At 43.1% G+C, this 20,971-nt stretch overlaps 1 protein-coding gene across 3 annotated transcripts in view; it reads left to right on the forward strand.

The window, feature by feature from the left end:
* The first annotated feature begins 2,394 nt into the window (after positions 1-2,394).
* LOC140740092 (tetratricopeptide repeat protein 39A) overlaps positions 2,395-20,971 on the forward strand; it is a 110,417-nt gene continuing 91,840 nt past the window's right edge. For 2 of the 3 annotated variants that reach the window (XM_073068969.1, XM_073068970.1), the window contains exon 1: positions 2,395-2,581. In XM_073068969.1, the coding sequence (XP_072925070.1) occupies positions 2,550-2,581 (32 nt within the window). In that variant the 5' untranslated portion in view covers positions 2,395-2,549. Of the gene's footprint in view, positions 2,582-2,976; positions 3,064-20,971 lie in introns of those variants that run through there. The other variant, XM_073068971.1, reaches the window with a different exon arrangement.

The raw sequence follows: 20,971 nt of genomic DNA on the forward strand, positions 1-20,971 counted from the left end.
CTCATTTTGTAACTGAACCATAGTACACCAATCTTGTCTATTTGAATTGAAAACTTGCTCTTTGTCTGAGTCATGGTCTTCTTTGACCTCCTGAAGAACTGTTTCTGAGTAACACAGGCTTTTATAGTGGCCAACTCTATTGCACTGGTGGAATTTCACTTCCTTTGCTAGACAGAGTTTTTTGATGTAGCATGGAGACTTGTTGCATCTCCTGCAGTTGAACATTTTACCTGCTCTTTGTTTTGCTTGTCTGTTTTGAGTGTGAGCTCTACTCTCATCTCTTTCTGTAATTTTTGTTACCTGCACCTTGTTTGTACCCTTCTTTCTGTATAGCTTCCAGCTTTACCTCAGCATTGTTTTTGTGCCTGATTTCTGGTGAACGTTCTCACTCTGCCTGACTGTAGTACCAGCTTTCTCTCATGTGAGATTTGCCTGCATTTGAAGTCTCTCTGATAACTTGGAGTACAGTAGCCTGACAATAATCCTGTCTTTAATGAGTTTATCTCTCAGATTTCCATATGCACAGTTGTTTGACGGTGATGAAGTCATTTACCCTTTCATCTGGCTCCTGTTTTCTGGAGTTGAACTTTGCTCTCTCATATTTCACATTTCGCATTCCTATGAAATACTCCTTGAATTTGACTTGCACTGTTTTGTACTTTTTTTTGTCATAATTCACCCATGATGTCATCTTTTTTAAAAAAAACTTTTTTTATTAGTTTTTCAAAACATTTTAGATGTCATCTTCTTTGTCACCATGCAGTATATCAGCATGCCTACTTGATGCTCTTTTGAAGCCTGAGTAAGATGGTTTGCAACCTTAAATCTTTCAAAGCATCTGATCCATCTCTTAAAGTCCCCTGATTCAGAGAAATCAGATGTCTTGGGGGGGGGGTGCTTTCTTAGGTAAGTAGATGCAGGTATTTGTTACATTTTCCTGTTTGTTTGTTTATTTATTATTTTATCTATTTGATCTACTTCTTTTCTCTCCCTGAGAGTCTGACTGTCTTCTCTGCTGTGTTTGTGTCTCTGTGCACTTCCTCAGGCTAGTGGCCCACACATTTCAATGTATCAATTTTTGGGTGTAACTTGAAGATGTTGCCTAGCAACCCTGTCCCTTTCACAGCTCATGCCTCATGGTGCATACAATTAGCAAGCTAGTATAGGCAGTTTAGGCTGATATTTTTCAAACATGAACAGTCTTACTGTAAATTCTTTTCACTTGTTCTGTAATACCAATTCATTTAAGATCAAGCACATTATTGTCAGTGCAGAGCACACCAGGATGCCAGCATGTGGACTCCTCCCACGTGGGAGTGGCTGAGTGCTATAGGAATAACACCAACTGCTCCTGCCTGCTGAGTGGATGGAATCTTTGATTTTGCTGGCTGCCTTTCTGAGGTAGTGAGAAGTATAGACGGAGTCCATGGAGATGAGGCATTTTTCTCTGATGTGCTGAGCTGTGCCCACAACTCTTTACAATTTCTTATGGTCACATGCAGAGTAGTTCCCGAACCAAACCGTTATGCGTCCAGACAGAATCCAGGACTAGTCCTTGATTGTTCACTTCAGGCCATGCTTTCCTCTCACTGCTGCCATAGGGATGGAGGTACAGGAGCCTTAGGTCCCACACCACCAGCATTAGGAACAGTTACTAGAACAGTCAACCATTAGGCTCCTGACCAGCATGGATAACTTCACCCATGTCCTACACTGATCACTGAATGCAACCTATTGACACACTTTCAAAGACTCTACAACTCATGTTCTTATTTGTTTACTTTTAATTTATATTTTGCTTTTTTATATTTGCACTCTATCTTCTTTTACAGATTGGTTGTTTGTCAGTCTTTGTGTATAGTTTTTCTTTGATTCTGTCATATTTCTTTGTTCTACTGTGAATGCCAGTAAGAAAATAAATCTCAGGGTAGTATATCGTGACATATACGTACTTTGATAATAAATTTACTTTGAACTTTGAGACCAACGCTGCAGTGCTCAGAAGACTTGTTACTTGTTACATACACCTGCATTAGTGTTGGGTATTGCAAACAGGTCAGGCTATGCAAAATCAGAAAGATTAAAAAAAGAGCAAAATACTTAAAGCAGACACGGCCAGGTATGAGACACTCAAATACCTCCTCTCTGGAAGGGATGCATCTTACCATGTGCCATTTAGCGACCGGAACTTAAATACAACACCATATCTGGAAAGCGCAAAACATCTATTGCAAAATGTGTAGGATCTCAGTAATTTGCAGGACTGTTTGTCACTCAGGAAGCTGCGGCGATACACGTGGAGGTGAGACGTTGCCAGGTACAGAGGGGGAAGGGAGGGAGGCGCAGCGACGATCGGTGCTCGGGAACCCCCCCCCCCCTCTCGGCTGTCTCGCCTCGGCTCTGGTGCGCTGCGTTAGTTGGGGCGGTGAGAGCCGGTGCCACTGGACGGGCGTGAAGCGGCAGTGCTTGGCCGGACAGAACTCTCCCCACCCCACCTGGGGTGTTGGTCCCACATTAATTCCCATCCACTCCCATCCCCACGGCTGGAGATGGCAGAGAGTGCGGACAGCCCGGCCGGCAGGTGAGTGCGGGCGGGCTATCGGTGGGTTCGCTCGCTGGCCGGCCGGCGCCCGGTTACACTGTCGCGGCTCGAAATGTTCTCAGATACTTGATTTCACTCGGAACTGTTTCGGGGTTGGTGGGGGGGAAGTTGTCCTGATCCCGCCAGGACACCTAGAACTAGTATGAGACCTCGGGAGGTAGGGTGGGTAACCAGGCCGGCGAGTGCTCCCTCAGCGTGCTGGGGAGGCGGTGTGTGTGGTTGTTGGGGGGCGAACACGGTCGCACCTTTTGGAAGGTGAGGCAACGCCTCCAGAAGTGAATTCTTGCCCCGGCCATGTAATGGAGTTGGAGGCGTTGGAAACGGCACAGCTACGGGATCTGGCCCACGTTCCCCACGGGGAAATCGCGGGAGACACGGGACCCTCACCTTAGGCGGGGAAACATAGCAGAGACGTGTCTTTTATTCCTAAATGTACTTTATTCAGTAACAGAATTACCTGTGTAAGTGGAGTGGGAGAGCGAGTAGTATTGCTATCGGAGGCACGTTTTTTCTGTAATGTGCTTGGTGAGGGGTGGTGTAGTGTGTGTGGTGTTTATGTAAGGGCTAGGATCTGGAAAACAATGGAGGTTTGATAGGTGTGGAGGGGGCTGTTCTCTGGCTGCAAAGTTGTCTCTTGAATGAACCTTTTATCGAGTCGCATCATCCCCTATCATTCCATCTCAGGCCCTTGAGCGCATAGTTAGACGCTTGAACACTTTAGTTAACGGTGGGAGATCTCTGAACTGTGGTTCTTCGGGCTGGTCTCCCCGAAACCCCGCAGCCTGGCGCACTCAAAAGTTCCGAGGGAGTCACTGGCGGTGGGTGCCACCACCACAGAGCAGCGATAGAGCGTAGAGCAGTACAGCGCGGGCCCGGGACCAGGCCCTTCGCCCAACCATGTCTGCACTCTTTATTTTTGTTTGTTTTTACTGTAACTTTTCATATATAAAAGAAAGTCAAAGGATCACGGCAAGATCTTTGTAGGTTAGTGTCAGCGGCTGGAGATGTGAATGTCGGTGATGGGTTGTTGGATGTTGTGGGGCTGTTCCCCCAACCGCACTTCCTGATGGTCTTTAAAGGGGTGGGAATGTTTGTCTCTGTTACACGTGCGTCCCTGAGATTTTTGCTCACGGGCACCTAAGGTTTCCTAGTGTTTGGCACCACAGAGCTTACACAGAGTCAAATATGTGATTCTCATATTTATTTATGACTTGGATCTGCTTTGATATTGAAGTTTGGTTGCAGATGGGAAAACTGATTGCTGCAGGTCAGAGAGATGGGACATTGGTCCTGCAGTACCTGCCCGTGTATTGGAGGCAGTGTGCTCAGGGCAGAAAATTCTCTGCTTATGGGGACGGGATTAGTAATACAAATCTGTGGCTTTATAAGGCTTTGGTCAGACTGCAGTTGGAGTGCTGAAAGCAGTTTTAGGGCCCTTATGGGGATGTGCTGGTGTTGGAGAGGGTCCAGAAGAGGATTGTGAGGATGATCCTGGGAATGAAATGGTTAATTTATCAGGAACATTTGATTGCTCTGAACCTGTATTCAGTGGAGTTTAGAAGATTTTTTTTTGGGGGGGGGGGAAGTTAATTGAAACCTAATAAATATTGAAAGACCTAGATAGAGTGGATGTGGAGAGGATGTTCCCAATTGTGGGAGAGTCTCGGGTCAGAGGGTACAGCCTTAGAATTGACAAAGTCCTTTTAGAACAGAGATGAGGAATTTCTTTAGTCAGTGGGTGGTCAAGCTTGGCAGCCTAGTCATTGGGTATATTTAAAGCAGAGGTTGATAGGTTCGTGATTAGTGAGGATATCAATGGTTATGGGGAGAAGGCAGGAGAATGGGGTTGAGAGGGATAATAAATCAACCATGATGGAATGGCAGAGCAGGCTTGATGGACTGAATGGCCTAATACTGCTCTTATGACTTGGAGGTGGTGACTTTCAGATGAAATGAAGTTGGTGGGGTGGGGTGGGGGGGGGGGTGGAGGAGAGATTCCCAACTTGGTAATTGGTTTATTATTGTTACATGTAAGATACATTGAAAAGCATTTGTTTGCTTGCCATCTGGATAGATCATTTAATGCATAATCATACTGAGGTAGTGCAAATAAACCCCAATGCAACTACAGATTGTGAGGGGCTGTGACAAGAGAGACTGGGAGATCAAGAGTTCATCTGCACTTAAATCACTTGTGTATATACACAAGTGGCCTTGGAAACCCAAACTTCCTTGTCATTGTCATTTCAGCTTTGTTCCAGGTAGGTTTCCTCATGAGGTCTGGGCACCAGCTCCCTGCAGCTTCCAAGGATGTCAGAGTGTGCTCAAACTGTGCCATGTTAGAGTTTGTTCAGTGTAATGGAGAGGAATGGCTGCAGGGTTGTGTGGTATTTCCCTAACGAAAGCACAGAAAATGAGGGTTGTGGGCTTAATGCAGGCAAATAGGGTTAGTATAAGTAACTATTTCAGTCAGCATGGATGAGTTGGGCTGAAGGATTTGTTCAACAACCCATTGGCACTGTTTTGATTTATGCTGACTTCCTTTAATTCTTCCCGATTGTTATGCACCTAATTTTTTAAAGAATGTATTATGTGCATAAAATATATCTAGGACCTCCACCATCCAGGCCATGCCATCGTCTTTCTACTATCATCAGGCAAGAGGTTTGGAGCTTTAGGTGCCAGTAGGATCAGGAATAGTTATTACCTTACAAACATCAGGCTCCTGAACCAGTGTAGATAACTTCACTCACCTCAACTCTGAACATACAGACTCGTTTTCAAAGGCTCAACAAATCATGTTCTCAGTATTTTTAAAATTTGCACACTTGATCTTCTTTCAGTTGTTTGTCAGTCTTTGTTTATAGACTGTTTTTCATAAATTTTGTTTTATTTCTTTATTTTCTTTGAAATGTCTGCAAGAAAATGATTCTAAAGGTAGTGTATGGTAGCATATATGTATTTTGATAAATTTTCTTTAACTTCTAGTGCATTAAATATTTAATGATGAGTAATTACAATTCTAAGACTAAAATTATGATACTTTTGTGAATGTCACTGACATTTAAAGTCTCTGACCATTTTTTGATGTAGTGTCCCAGAACTCAGTCTGATCACCTGCTAATCCATTGGGAGTATCTTTGATGATGTGCTCTGGGTTATTGCTGTTAGGGGAACATGGATGTTTTGTGTTCAGGAGGGTGGATGAGATAGTGTCTACACCAGGGGTGGGCAAACTTTTTGACTTGTGGGCCACAAAGGGTTCTAAAATTTGACAGGGGGGCCGGACCAGGAGCAGATGGACTGAGTGTTTTGGTAATACACCTCATAAGAGAAAATAAAATATCATGGGATATGTAGAAAACATGTGCTTTAATTTCAATTGAAAATGAACAAATGCATTACAACAAAATATCTGTCTTTGAAGTCCCATGGTATTTAGCTATTTATTGAAATGACTTTTAAAACACTGAAAATTAAATGAATAAAATACAGCTTTTTTAAATAGTAACAGTTATTATTTTAAAGCACTGAAAATTCTGTTATCCTTCAAGATATTATCATCATCACTCTCCTCCTGACTGTCTTTATTTCAAAAACGGTAGGAGATGCAGGTCTACTTGTCTTGCTCCTTCTTATTCAATTGTTCCCTGTGCCAAAACTCAACAACGACCAGCACAAGGACAGAACAGTGACAGCGTGCCAGTATGCGGAGCGTGTTATTTGATCTGGAGCGCATTTTTTATTTTGAGAACGTACGTGCACCTGCGCACTACTCATGTCCATCACTTAACAGAAATGACATGTAACATGTAAGGCTTATTGAAAAAAATATTTTCAAATGCATTTTTTACATAACACAACGAAGAAACTTATTTTTAATTTCAGTGGGAACAGTGTTGTTGGTCTCCCTTTTTAGCCAGCGCATCAAAGTCTGGATTTAGTTTTGTTGTGGCGAAAACGCCAGAATTGTGGGGGAAAAATGTTAACAAGGTTTATTAATATAATTTCATCAAGTTCTGCGGGCTGGATTAAAAAGCTTAACGGGCCGCATATGGCCCCCGGGCCGTAGTTTGCCCATGCCTGGTCTACACTGTACGTGAAAAACAGCTGTTACTCCTTTAACAAGTCTCTGTATATAACGAGTGCTGGAGTTTGGCATGGTCAGTACAATTACGTTGCCAACGCCCAGGTTATACTGTTTACACTATTTATTGTAGGCAAATTTGTTACTAGGCATTCATTTATGACAATGATTTGCTTTGAAATGTTTTTTTTACATATGTTTAAACCTGACTTCCCTGTTGTGTGATAGTTTTCGGTTTGCTGTTTGTAATGTTATGAACTCGTACAAAGATCTTAAACCCTTTCTGATATAGATAGCTATAGGTACCCTCACCAAAGGGAGATTATACAGTAACTACCTACACTTCAAAGGCTAGATCACTTCCCTGATTTTTCGTCTACGGTGAGCTTTGCTACCAATACCCATTATTTGAATGGATATTGTCCTACCATTGGTAGCTCCTGTCCCTACCAAGGAGGAGATAATTCCATCTAGTTTAAACAAAGTTCATTTAGTTTTAGAAATGCATATTTAAATTTAGATAAAATTCTTAAAAATGACAGATCCATTTTGCTTGGTTTTTGTGTAGGGGGTGGGGGGATTTGGGGGTTGATGGTCTCATGGCTACCCGGAGAATTGAAGAATTTCAGAGTGATGTACTTTGATAATGAATGAACCTTTGAGTTTTTCTATTTTAAAAAGGATTTCCAAATTGCAAACTATTTCTAAAACTCAAAGGATAGCCAAAAGTCAGGTACAATTCCTATAAGCTAGAAAGACATATCAATGAATTGCTGATGAACAAGTTGTCTGTTGCAGAAATCAGAGGAAAAGACTCTCGTTCTTCCATCTTTCTATCATTCTTGCTGTCCATTGACCATTCCTAACAAGTCTGACTGCTCTCTTACATTTATTCTGTTTTTTTGCCACTTGGTGACTTACATGCACGTGATATTTTTTCAGATACCTTTTCATGTGGTGGTCCAATGGCTTCTGGTGACAGAGATATCAAACAGTCAGGATTAATGCTGTGAATGTTGACACCCTGAGTACACAGATCTTCCAACAATTGATAGATCAGTTATTTGATGTGTTAAATGATGGTATCAGTGTGGTCTGCAAGGTTCCTTGAACTAAATAACAACCAGTGTTGTCTGGTTTGATGCAGGCCCAATTAACAGAACCTTATTGTTTTCCACTGCATCTTTTGAGCAGTCAGCCCTGTGCTGTGGGCCAGCAGTGTATAAACAATGCTGTTTGTTTACAAAGCTGTCCTTTTAACTTCAAGCTGATTATTGCTTGCAATTTATATTAAGGACCTAAGTCTAGCTCTCATTTATGACAAGAAGCTGAACAAAGAATATTGGTTGGAATTTCAACTTGCTCAAGAACACAACTCTTCGATTTCCAGAAGTGTCAGCAGCTGTGTTAGAGAGTTGATCCTGACAAAAAAAGCACCACCACCCCCCATCCCTGGACGGTGAATATCCATTACAGTTAGAGGAGTCTGCCGATCCCTTGGAGGGCCAGTATTTGGTGCCCATTCCTTTGCTCACCCCGACAGCATGTCCCACATGCCTGCTGTAGAGTGTGGTTGGTGCATGGAGTGTGCTGCCAGGGGTGGTGGTAGAGGCAGTTACATTAGGGACATTTAAGAGACTCTTAGATAAGCACATGGATGAATTGAAAGGGCAGGAAAAGCATGTTCCTGTTATATGAAAGGGTGGAGATGGAAAGTTGAGAATCTTGGATGTCCGGAGAGGTGATGAATTTAGTCAAGAAGAAAAGGGAAAAGTATGAAGAGCTTCAGAAGTTAGGAACAACTGAAGCACATGAGTATAAAGAAGTCAGAAAGGAACTAAAGAAGGGAATTGGGAAAGCCAGGAGGGGCCATGAAATGTCCTTGGTAATAGGATTAAAGTGAATCCCAGGGCATTTGATCCATACATCAAGAGCAAGAGGATAACTAGGGAGAGGGAGGTGTAGTGGGAGGTGTTGTCAGCCAGGCTTTGGAACTTGGTGATGAGCTTGCTTAGAATTACAGCATATTGAAGCTGGAGCTGTAGTCAATAAAACAATAGTCTGACCTAGTTGTCTCCATTGCTAAGTAAGTGTGCTTGTTGACATCCTAGCACTGCCACGTCTCCCCTGGTTGATTGGGCAAAGATTAGCCAGATTGTGTTTGCTCTGCCCATTGGCATCTGCCTGGCATTGTGGGACTTTGCCCAGGTACATCCTGTTCAGTGCTGTAACTGCTCAAGCACTACCTGGCTGAAACTGTGACCAGTTTTGTTACACAGTTCTACAGTATTACAAAGGGATCTAGTGTGACTGTTAACTCGCCTGTTACGAAGCCATATGTATTTGAGGCTTTGCTCCTGTGCATTTGTGTAGTACCTTTTCAAATGTAGAAAATTTTGTCCATATGCTGTTCTAAAAGAATAAATGAACTAGTTCTAAAGAAGGCAAGCTTCCGAAGGGTGAAGTAATCAAGCAGATGAATTTTGTTTCTGTATGGGTTCAGAGAATCTCAACACCAGCTTCAATTTCCTTCTTTTGGTCCATGTGCGGTGAAGTGCACGGAGTGTCCAGGGAGGGGTAGCGCCTCTGTTGAAGGGGCTTGTCTGGTCTAATCTAGGGTAACTGGTTCCACCAGACACTCAGCTCTCACCTGTGTGGCTCCAAGTAGTTGTTCACGTGTGATAGCAGCTACACCCCAATACAGGCAGGCTAAACCAGGAGAGGGTAGCTGGTGGGTTTCCTACCCTTGGTGAGATAGGGACATACTTATTGTAGCATGCAAAGTTAGCTGTGGCAGTTGAGATCAACAGTGACTTTCAAGGGCCAGGAAGGTGGCTCTCTAATGCTTCATGGAGAGTGAAGGGCATGACAAGGCACAGAAGAAGTCATGGTCATGCACTTCCTGGCCCAGTTTCTGATGACTACTCATACAGCTAGACCTAGGCTTCCGTGGGTAGAGAGTGAAACTGCCCTAGTGCAACAGCGCAACAGCTTTTCTGCTTTAGAAACTATTCCGCGCAGGTTTCTTTGTCATTGTCAGATATGATGGACAGCCCATCATCCATATGAGGTGATTGAATACTTGAGAGTAGCTGTGCCTAAATGGTAGCACATCTGGCAATGCGCTTTCTCTGGTAGTCAGGCTGAGTCATGAGCTCAACCCTCTGAAGCAAGGTTTGAACCCTCAACCTTCAGGTTCACGCAGTGATTCCTGAGCTGTCTGGAATTCCTGAGTGTCAGTGTTTTAGGTTCAGAGGTGAAGGACATCTGGAGTTTACGCCTCTGCACCATGCCTGAAGGCTAGCGATTGGATGTGTGATAAAGAACAATTGTGGATGTCGGGTTGGTGCAGGTTTGGGTGGGTCCGTGCAAGCAGAAGGCATGAGGAGGCATAAGAGCCAAGTAGCCGGTGTGCTCGAGTTCGAGAACTCATTTCACTGGCTAGTCTGGGAGGGTGATGTGAAGATCGGAGCCCAGAGGTTGATCAGAAGTCGAAGCTCGATGGCCAAAGCCTGAAGACTGGAGGACTGCCTGTATGTGTGTGGGTGGAAGGGGTTGAAAGAGGATAGGGGCTTGTTTTGCTGTTGCTGTTTCATTGCTTGTTGTGTTCTGTGTTGTTCTGTCAAGTATTGTGGAAATGCTGTGGAATGTGTGGTGATACTTTCAGGTTGCTCCCAGCACAATACTACAAGTGAGTCATCACCAGTGCTTCATAAAGTTTCAACAATGCATCCTTGTTTTTATATTCTCGTCTTCTTGAAATAAAATGCTCACATCGCATTTGCCTTCCTCACCACAGACTCAACCTGCAAATTAATCTTTAGGGAATATTGCACAAGGACTCCCAAGTCCTTTTGTACCTTAGATTTTTGAATTTTCTCTTCATTTAGAAAACAGTTTCAATAAGTACATTTAATGTCAGAAATGTATACAGTATACATCTTGAAATTCCTCTTCGCAGACATCCAGGAAAACAGAGGAGTCCCCAAAGAATGAATGACAGTTAAATGTTAGAACACCAAAGCACCCCCCCCCCCCCAGCTCCCCCTGCCCATGCACAAGCAGCAGTAAGGCAATGACCCCCCCCACCAGCGAAAATGCATCAGCGCCCCCCCCCCCCCACCAAGCATGTAGTAGTTACTGTAAATGATGCTTTTCACTGGATCTTTTGATGTGCATGCGTTAACTAAATCTGAATCTACTTATTGGAGAAATGTCAGTAGTATGACTTCAGTGATCTCCCCAATGATTGTGAGTGAATTAATCTGCATTTTATGGATGTTTTGTGAGTTTTCTGCCACCAGGTGAGGAGGAGGCAATGGCTAGTGTTTAGACTCAACAGCGTTGGCAGCCTCCTTTTCTGGCAAGCTAAAAGCAGGATACTCATCCTCTTAAAGCAGAGGAAATCTCTCAAAGTTCAAGTAAATTTATTATAAAAGTACTTGTCTTCACTGTGGAAGACACTATATACATATGTAACCATATAACAATTACAGCATGGAAACAGGCCATCTTGGCCATTCTAGTCCGTGCCGAATGCTTGCTCTCACCTAGTCTCACTGACCTGCACTCAGCCCATAACCCTTCATTCCTTTCCTGTCCATATCCAATCCAATTTTACTTTAAATGACAATATCAAACCTGTCTCTACCACTTGTACTGGAAGCTCATTCCACTCTCTGAGTAAAGAAGTTACCCCTCGTGTTACCCCTAAACTTTTGCCCCCTAACTCTTAACTCATGTCCTCTTGTTTGAATCTCCCCTACTCTCAATAGAAAAAAGTGTATTCACGTCAACTCTATCTATCCCCCTCATAATTTTAAATACCTCTATCAAGTCCCCCCTCAACCTTCTACGCTCCAAAGAATAAAGACCTAACTTGTTCAACCTTTCTCTGTAACTTAGGTGCTGAAACCCAGGTAATATTCTAGTAAATCTCCTCTGTACTCTCTCTATTTTGTTGACATCTTTCCTATAATTTGGTGACCAGAACTGTACACAGTACTCCAAATTCGGCCTTACCAATGCCTTGTACAATTTTACCATTACATCCCAGCTACTATACTCAAAGCTTTGATTTATAAAGGCCAACATACCAAAAGCTTTCTTCACCACCCTATCCACATGAGATTCCACCTTCAGGGAACTATGCACCATTATTCCTAGATCACGCTGTTCTACTGTATTCCTCAATGCCCCACCATTTACCATGTATGTCCTATTTTGATTATTCCTACCAAAATATAGCACCATACTACACTAGTAGTATGGTGGAAGTTCCAGGTGTCAGGAGGTATGAAGTGTGTGAAGTTACCATTACTAGAGAAAAGGTTCTTGGGAAACTGAAAGGTCTGAAGGTAGATAAGTCACCTGGACCAGATGGTGTACATCCCAGGGTTCTGAAAGAGGTGGCTGAAAAGATTATGGAGGCATTAGTAATGACCTTTCAAGAATCACTAGACTTTAGAATGGTTCCAAAAGACTGTAAAATTGCAAATGTTACTCCACTCTTCAAGAAGGGAGAGAGGCAGAAGAAAGGGAACTATAGGCCAGTTAGTTTTTCCTCGGTGTTTGGGAAGATGTTGGAGTCGTTTATTAAGGATGAAGTCTTGGGGTACTTGGAGGCAACATGGTTAAATAGGCTGTAGTCAGCATGGTTTCCTCAAGGGAAAGGCTTGCCTGACAAATCTGTTAGAATTCTTTGAAGAAATAACAAGCAGGATCGACAAAAGAGAAGCAGTTGATGTGTGTTCTGAAGTCAATACTGAAAGTCAAAGCCTGAAGGCCAAGGACCAAAGTTGGCGAGTCTGGAAGTCGAGGCCCAGTGGTCAAAAGCCTCTGGGTTGGCATGTCTGGATGTCTGAGTCTGGGCCATAGACTGGAGTTTTAAGGCCCAGAGACGGCCTGCTTTGTGGTTGGAGACCTGTCTGTGTTGTGGGTGGGAAGGAAGGGACACTTTTTTTGCTGCTTTTGGTTTGGTTTGTTGATGTTGTTGTGTTGTTCTGCTGGATATTGTAGGCACGTTATGTTGGCACCAGAATGTGTGGTGACACCTACGGACTGCTCGCAGCACATCCTTAGGTTGTGTTGGTTGTTAACACACATAGCGGATTTCACTGGAGGTATTGACATATGTGCAATAAATGAATTTGAATGTGACCCTGTTTCTTGGGTTTGTCACTTGGAACTCCCACTTCTCCACACTAAGAGTGGAGGCAACTGGAGCCAGTTGTAATTCCAGCATTTATGATGGGTACGTTTACACCACAGAATACCTCTTCGCTGGGAGAATAACTGATTTGGAGCTGGCTGCAGAATCTACCCTTGGGAGGGAAGTGTGGAGGCAGCTCAGATTGGAATTGTTCTTTTTATTGTCATAAACACAAGAAATTCTGCAGAAGTCGGAAATGCAGAGCAACATATACAATGCTGGAAGAACTCAGCAAATCTATGAATATGAATAAACAGCTAATATTTTGGGCCGAGACCCTTCATCAAGACCGGAAAGGAAGGGGTAAGATGCCAGAATAAAGAGGTGGGGGAAGAGGAGGACAAGTTATATTGGTGAAGCCAAGTTAGTGGGAAAGATAAAGGGCTGGAGAAGGAGGAATCTGATAGGCAGGTGAGGAGAAGGGGTCAGAGGTGAGAGTGGTGAATAGGAGGAGGAGGAAGTGGGAGGTGAAAATGAAAACAAAATTACCAGAAGAAGAAATTGATGTTCATGTCATCAGGTTGGAAGCTACCTAGATGGAATATGAGGTGTTGTTCCTCCACACTGAGAGTGATCTCATCATGGGTGAAGAGGGTAAGAGTTAAAATGGTTAGCCACCAGGAAATTCCTCTTTTAGCCAATGGAGCGGAGGTGCTCAACAAAGCGGTCCCACAATTTACATCTGGCCTCACCAATGCAGAGGAGGCCACATTGGAAGCACCGGATGCAATAGATGACCCTCCACAGATTGCCAGGTAAAGTGTTGCCTTACCTGGAAGGACTGTTTGGGGCCCTGAATGGAGGTGAGGGAGGAGATAGTTGTCACATGTACCGAGATACAGTCAAAAGTTTGGCTTGCATGCTGTTTATACAGATCAAATCATTACACAGTGCATTGAGCTGGAACAAGGTAAAACAATAACAGAATGCGGAATAAAGTGTAACAGTTGCACAGAAAGTGCGATGGTGCAGGTAAACAATAATATCATAATGAAGTAGATTGAGGTTGAGTCAAACTTATCACACCAGGGAAACATAGTATTTAATAGTCTTATAACAGCGGTCCTTGAGCCTGGTGGTACGTGTTTTCAGGATTTTCTATCTTCTGCCTGATGGGAAAGGGGAGAAGAGAAAATGTTTGGGTTGTGTGGGGTCATTGATGGTGGCTGCTTCATTGAGGCAGTGAGAAGAGTAGATAAAGACCCGTGGAGAATGAGGCTGATTATTTAAGAGCCTAATTAAGTACCATCATAAACTTAATGGACCAAATGGCATTCTGCAATTATGTAGTAACCAATATGACTCTACACCAAGGACTGGTACTATGCTGAATGTATCCGCATGGTACATTGCAGTTCAGAGGTCCCCTCCTGCAAACTTTGAAACACAGTCAACAAATACAGAAGGAACAGTTGGAAACTCCTTTAAGGACTGATTTGATGGGACATTCTGAATTGTGACAGGAGTGAGGGCTATGAGTTAGGAGTATATACACAGTGGCCACTATGAGGTACCTCCTGTACCTAATAAAGTGGCCACCGAGTGTATGTTCATGGTCTGATTCATGCTCAGCTTAGCCCATCCACTTCAAGGTTTGACATGTTGAGTGGTTAGAGATGCTCTTCTGCACACCAGTGTTGTAAAGTGTGGTTATATCAATTACTATTACCTTTGTGTGACTTCCACCAGTCTGTCCATTCTCCTGACCTTTCTCATTAACGAGTCATTTTTTGCCCACAGAACTGCTGCTCATTGGATTTTTTTTTTGTGTTTTGCACCATTCTCTGCAAACTCTAGAGCAGAGGTTCCCAACATATTTTATGTCATGAGCCGAGGGGTTCATGGACCACGGACCCCAAGTTGGGAACTCCTGCTCTGGAGACTGTTGTCTGTGAAAATCCCAGGAGATTAGTTTCTAAGATACTGGATACATCTGTAACCAGCAATCATTCCACGGTCAAAGTCATTTGGATCATATTTCTTATGTCCTTCTGATGTTTGGTCTGAACAACAACTGAACCTTTTGACCATGTCTGCATGCTTTTATACATTGAGTTGCTACCACATGATTGACTGATTAGATATTTGATTTTTTGAGCAGGCCATTAAAGTGTCCACTGAGTGTAGAATGGGTAATTGCAAGCAGTGATTTTCCACTGAGCTTGGACAAAAAAACAGAACTGCCATTGGAAGTGGGGGATGTGGGTTTGATTGCAACATTTAAGAGAGTTTGCTTAAGTACATGGATAGGAGATGTATGAAGGGCTATGTTCCAGGTGTGGGCTGACGGGACTAGGCAGAATATCAGTTTGGTATGTACTAGATGGGCAGAAGGGTCTGTTTCCAGTGCTGTGGCACTCTATGACTCAGATTGTTTTGTGCCTTGCCCCCACTTGCAGGAAAATTGTTGGTAGATTGTTGACCACACTGTAGTGAGATGTTAAACCAAAGGACCCTTACACAATGAAATCTTTGCCCACGTTTCATAAAGGGTTAGGTTGCCCTCACTCCTTGTTTTCCCTGTGTGGCATCTTCATACAGTGTTGCCATAACAACAAATAACCACAGTTCATTCACTACAATTCATTGAGCCATTCCTGAATGCACAAGAACTGAAATTGAAACACGGTTGTCTTTCTTGCAGTCTCTCTGTCTGTTACCATGGAGATAAATTGTACAAAATAAAATGCTTTATTTCATATTTATATGTTTGAATTTGTCAAAAAGCAAAATTTCGGAGAACATAGTTACAACCAATACTTTAAAGGCTTGTAAGCAGTTCAATTTAATTTGCTGAAATAACATGTTGCAAACAAAAAATAAAAGTTGTGGTGTGGGGTGGTTTGGGAAAAGGTGCACCTCAGTAGGTTTTTCAGGGAATTGATTCTGATTTATTATCACTTACGTATGCTGAGAAATTTGTTGTTTTGTGGCTGCAGTAGAGTTCAATACATGTTCTATAAATCACAATAAGAAATTTAAATAAATAAGAAATGAGGTATTGTTCATGGACAATTCAGAAATCTGCTGGCAGAGGGAAAGCATCTGTTCTTAAAGCATTGAGGTTGTATCTTCAGGCTTCTCCCTGATTGTAGCAATGCTCAGAGAGCATGAGAGATTTTAATGATGGATGCTACCTTTATGAGGCTTCGCCTTTTGAAGATGCCCTCAGTGGTGGGGCGGCTAACGCCTATGGTGGAACTACCCAAGTTTACAAGCCTTTATACCTTTTTCCGATCCTGTGCTTTAGTTACCTCGATACCAGATGTTGATCAGTTAGAATGCTCACCACAGTTCATCTGTAAAAGAATTGCTGGAGTCTTACATCCCAAATCTTCTCAAACTCCTAAAGTAGGGCAGACTGCAATATATATTCAGAAGCCTGCTAATTTCCAGCAGAATGATTAGATTAGGGCCTTGTGAGTGCTGTTATAACTGCCTGGAAATTGCGTTGCTGTCCTGTTAGTACATGCTGTCCCCATCTCGTGATGTTAATTGCTTGTTATTTGAATTATCTCAGAATAAATCTTTAAAACAGAGTTATTGCTGGCATTGAGTAACTTGTTCATTTATTTCCCAAGTAGATTGCAAAGTGAATAATATTGAGTTTCCACTTTGGGATCTTGCTGTGCGCATCTTCAGTCACTTGTCTGTTACGTTTGGCCTCTATTTATCTTGGTGCTTTTTATGTAGGAATTAATGCTTTTTAATCTTTGTTTCCTGGCTCATGTCCTTGCAGTAATCCTTTCTTATAAAAATGTATATAGTGTCGGCCCAACTAGTCCATGCTGACCATGCAGTACTGCCACAAGAGCATCCATCCCACCATCCAGGCCATAGAAGCAGCATCCAAGCACAGTACAGGCCCTTTGGCCCAGAATTTACCCTAAGATCAATATAACCCTTCCTTCTAAGTAGCCCTCCGTTTCTCAATCATTCATGTGCCTAACTAAAACTTTCTTAAACATCATTACATTTGCAGCATTTTAGCTATATTCACATAAGTGGGAAATGCTGAGAATGCTCAGTGGGTCAAGAAGCATCTGTGGAGACAGAAGCAATGTTAACATTGCAGGCCAATACTCCATTAGGTCAACGCTTATGTGTTTCTCCACAGATGCTGCCTGACCTATTGAACTTCTCCAGAATTTGAATTTCCAAATTTCAGATCTGCATTCTCCACAGGGCTCAACTAGTCTTCACTTTTTTTTCCAATTCATGTTGCTTGGACAACGTGCATCCAAATACTTTTTATTACAACACAACAAAGATTATCAAAATAAGGCAGCAACATGGTAGACAGTAGCTGAGCGTCAAAAGTACAACCTTGTCAAAACTACCTTAAATATGGACACTATTAACCATTTTCATATGCACTCAGTGGCCATGTTATTAGGTAGCAGAGTAGAACCCTGTGATCTTCTGTTGTGGTAGTCTATCCACTGACCTCTCTCATTATCAAGGTATTTCGGCCCACAGAACTGCTGCTCACTTGATGTTTTTTTTTGCACCATTCTCTGTAAACTCTAGAAACTGCATGGAAATTCCAGGAGTCCCATTTCTGAGATACTCAAACCACCCCATCTGGTACAAACAATTATTCAGTGGTTAAAGTCCTTTGGATCACATTTCTTCCCTGTTGGGATGTTTGGTCTGAACAACAACTGAACTTCTTGACCATGTCTGCATGCTTTTATGCATTGAGTTACTTCACATGATTGGCTGATTAAATGCTGGAGGAACTTAGCAGACCCAGCAGCATCTATGGAAAAAAGCACGGTTGACGTTTTGGGCTGAAACCCTTTAGTAGGGCACACTCCATCTCCCCTTCTTGGGGAAACAATGAGCAACTAGGTACTGTATGTACTTCTTGTCCATAGATATTATAGTCACTGAAAAAGAGCGATTCAGTTCACTTTACCCATAGCACGTAACTTGTGCTCCTACATAAATATAAAAAAGAATTGCGAACATTACAGCTGTCTTTGTTTTTAATGGACTCTGTTTTCTCCTTTATTTCACCAATTCCTTTTTTTAATAACAGTCTCATTTTGTGAAGTGTTTTCAACATTAGAATTCTAAATCTGATGGAGGTTAGGATAGATGACCTGAACACTTTGGCAAAGTGAGAGGATTATTCTACCACTTTAGTCACTTGCTCCAAGCTGTTAGACTATGGAATATAGCCTTGTGGTGGGACAGATACGTTCCAACACTTCCAGGAACTTATTGAGATTCTCGAACAGGTATGTCCACCTGTGATCCTCTTCATAAGGATCAGGCTGTTATATTTCTTTCTCTTGCTTTCATGGACTTTGAAGGCACACAAACGCACACCTGCTTCACTGGATTTCACCTTGTGATGTTTCAATTGTGGTGCATGCTACCAGACTATTGTTCCTTTGGCGAATTGGTCTGAAACCCAGACAGCTTCACCATTCCTGAGCAGAAACAAAGATCTTGCTCTGTGTCTGAGATCACATACACGCTTCATTTTCTCGCGCTGTGTTGTCTGAAAGTTACTCACTTTGTCTAAGTCTGGTAAGCTAGGTTGGAGAAAGAAAGGAAGAATGGGCAGGCTTGTTCTCACTCTCCGGCCCATTGGCAGCGCTGATGGACTGTAGCCATTCGCAATAGGCATGGAGTGTAAGCTAGCAGTGCTTTGTAGTGGTCTTTTCCCTCCAGTAGGAGACTCTGGAGTAGGAGTTTGCACTACTTTTTCTGGTTCTCAATTTGCCTATGAGGGCTGGTTGGTGGTGTAGTGGCATCAGCACTGGACTTCAAGGCAGGTGGACCAGAGTTCAAACCCAGCTGGGTCCCAACCTGGGCAGCAGCAGTATCTGCGCGGAAGAAAGGCCTGGCAATCTACTTCCGTGTCTTGCCATGAAAACTGAACCCTATGGTCCACGAAGTCACGAAGAGTTGGACTCGACTAGGTGACTGAACAACAAGTATTTGCCTGTGGGCTGCTTGTCTGGTGTTTGAACTCCAAGTCCCTTGCAAAGGCTTTGTATTGCAAGCAGCTGAATTGTGGAGCATTGCCTGACACAAGTGTTTCTGGTATTCCATGGCAGGTGAATACAGCTTTCAGGTGCAATATAACTGCTGCTGATGATGTAGAGGACAGCTTGGACACCTCAGCATACCATCATTAGTAATCCACAGTGAGAAGATATTTGTCTGTTTTCAACTCAAAGTTGTCTGTGCCTGAAATTTGCCTTTGTAACTCTGTGACAGAGAAGTTTATCAGGTCTTTTTGTGCAGTTTTCCGCATGCTACACATTGCTTTACACAATCTCCCAGCTGTGTGTTCAGACCAGGACACCACACGGATTGTCTGCTCATAGACAACATTTTTCAATGCCTTGATGTCCTTGGTGAATTTCATCAGATGACTTTCTGATGATTTTGGCATGCATAGAAGCAGGAATGATGAGTCTCAAGCCCTTTAGCAGAAAACCATCAAGAATAGTGAGTGTGTTTCTTGCAAGCCAATAAGATCTGAGTTTGTGAGCTCCTTTTGGAACTGCTGGCCGTCCATGCTCACAGTATTGCATTATGTTCCTGAAGATTTGGTCCTTTTACAACTCATTGCAAATTTCTTCTGGTTTACTCTGATGCAGGAAAGCTTTCATGTACCTGAGCTAAATCGATGTTGGTATGACTTCAGGGTGAATAGCTTGTCATATGAAGAATGTTTGATGGCTCTGGGCTTGTGTTCACTAGAATTCAGAAGAATGAGAGGTGACTTAATTGATATCCATTGAATGGTGAAAGGCCTTGATAGAGGATGCTTCCTATGGTGGGAGTGTCTAAGGCCAGAGGACTCAACCTCAGAATAGAGGGGTGTCCTTTTAGAATAGTGATGAGGAGGAATTTCTTTAGCCAGAGTGGTGAATCTATGGAATTCTTTGCCACAGGCAGCTGTGGAGGCCAAGTCTTTATGTATATTTAAGGCAGAGGTTGATAGATTCTTGATTGGTCAGGGCATGAGGGTATATGGGGAGAAGGCAGGGGATTGTGACTGAGAGAAAAATTGGATCAGCCATAATAAAATAGTGGAGCAGACTCGATAGGCCAAATGGCCTAATTTTGCTCCTATGTTTTCTGGTCTTGTGGTTTTATGGTATCTTCCATGAGGATGGAGTCAGTGTTTGTCCACTCACTTCTGTGTGGCGTCCTTGATGGAGTGTCTGATGTTGTGAAAGATTTGCCGGGGACATGTTCAATATTTGTAAGATTCAAAATTAAGGTGTGCGTTTCTGACAGGTCCGGGTTAAAGTCAAAGGACAAATGTGATTTAATTATGTCTGGGTTAAAGTCTGTAAACAAGTGTGATCTAATTATGAATGCAGAAGCCTTGACAAAATTAACTGTTTGTGGAATCATTGAAGTCCTGAGATATGGACTATTGTTTTACAGAAACGTGTAAAAAAACAACCCCAAATATGGAATGGGAAAACACTGTGTACCTCCCGAGTCAGGGAGGGGAGGGGTAAGGAAGAAGGATAAAACCTGCTGCCCTGTAAGGTTCAGGGTTCCCTTCTCTGAAGGGGCCCAGCTCTGCAGAACTGTTAATAAACTTTGTTTCCTTGAATTTGTCTTGAAGCCATTATTCGGGAGCGTGGCTCATTTCTGACAACTTGGGGCGCTCGTCCGGGATCCACACTCCAGCCGTGAGGGGGGCAAGGAAGGACATCGGAGAAGGTGCACCCTGCCGAGTTCGGCAGTCCCTGATTCCTTGCTCGTCGCCCCGCGCGGCTTGAGCGAGTGATATCCGGCGGACTCAAGGAAACAAAGAGGGGTTGTCGAGGCAGTTGAGACAGTGAGCGATCGAGTAATTTCTGTGCACAGGACCCAGGTAAGAAATTGAATTCCTGTAGAGACGTAGTACACAAGAATCGTGGAACTGCGGGGTTCCTGCAGGTGATTTCTCCTGTAGAGACGTAGTACACGAGAATTGTGGAACTGCGGGGTTCCTGCAGGTGATTTCTCCTGTAGAGACGTAGTACACGAGAATTGTGGAACTGCGGGGTTCCTGCAGGTGATTCTTCCTGTAGAGACGTAGTAC

The sequence above is a fragment of the Hemitrygon akajei genome, chromosome 16 (assembly GCF_048418815.1).
Source record: "Hemitrygon akajei chromosome 16, sHemAka1.3, whole genome shotgun sequence".
Taxonomy (NCBI): Eukaryota; Metazoa; Chordata; class Chondrichthyes; order Myliobatiformes; family Dasyatidae; genus Hemitrygon; species Hemitrygon akajei.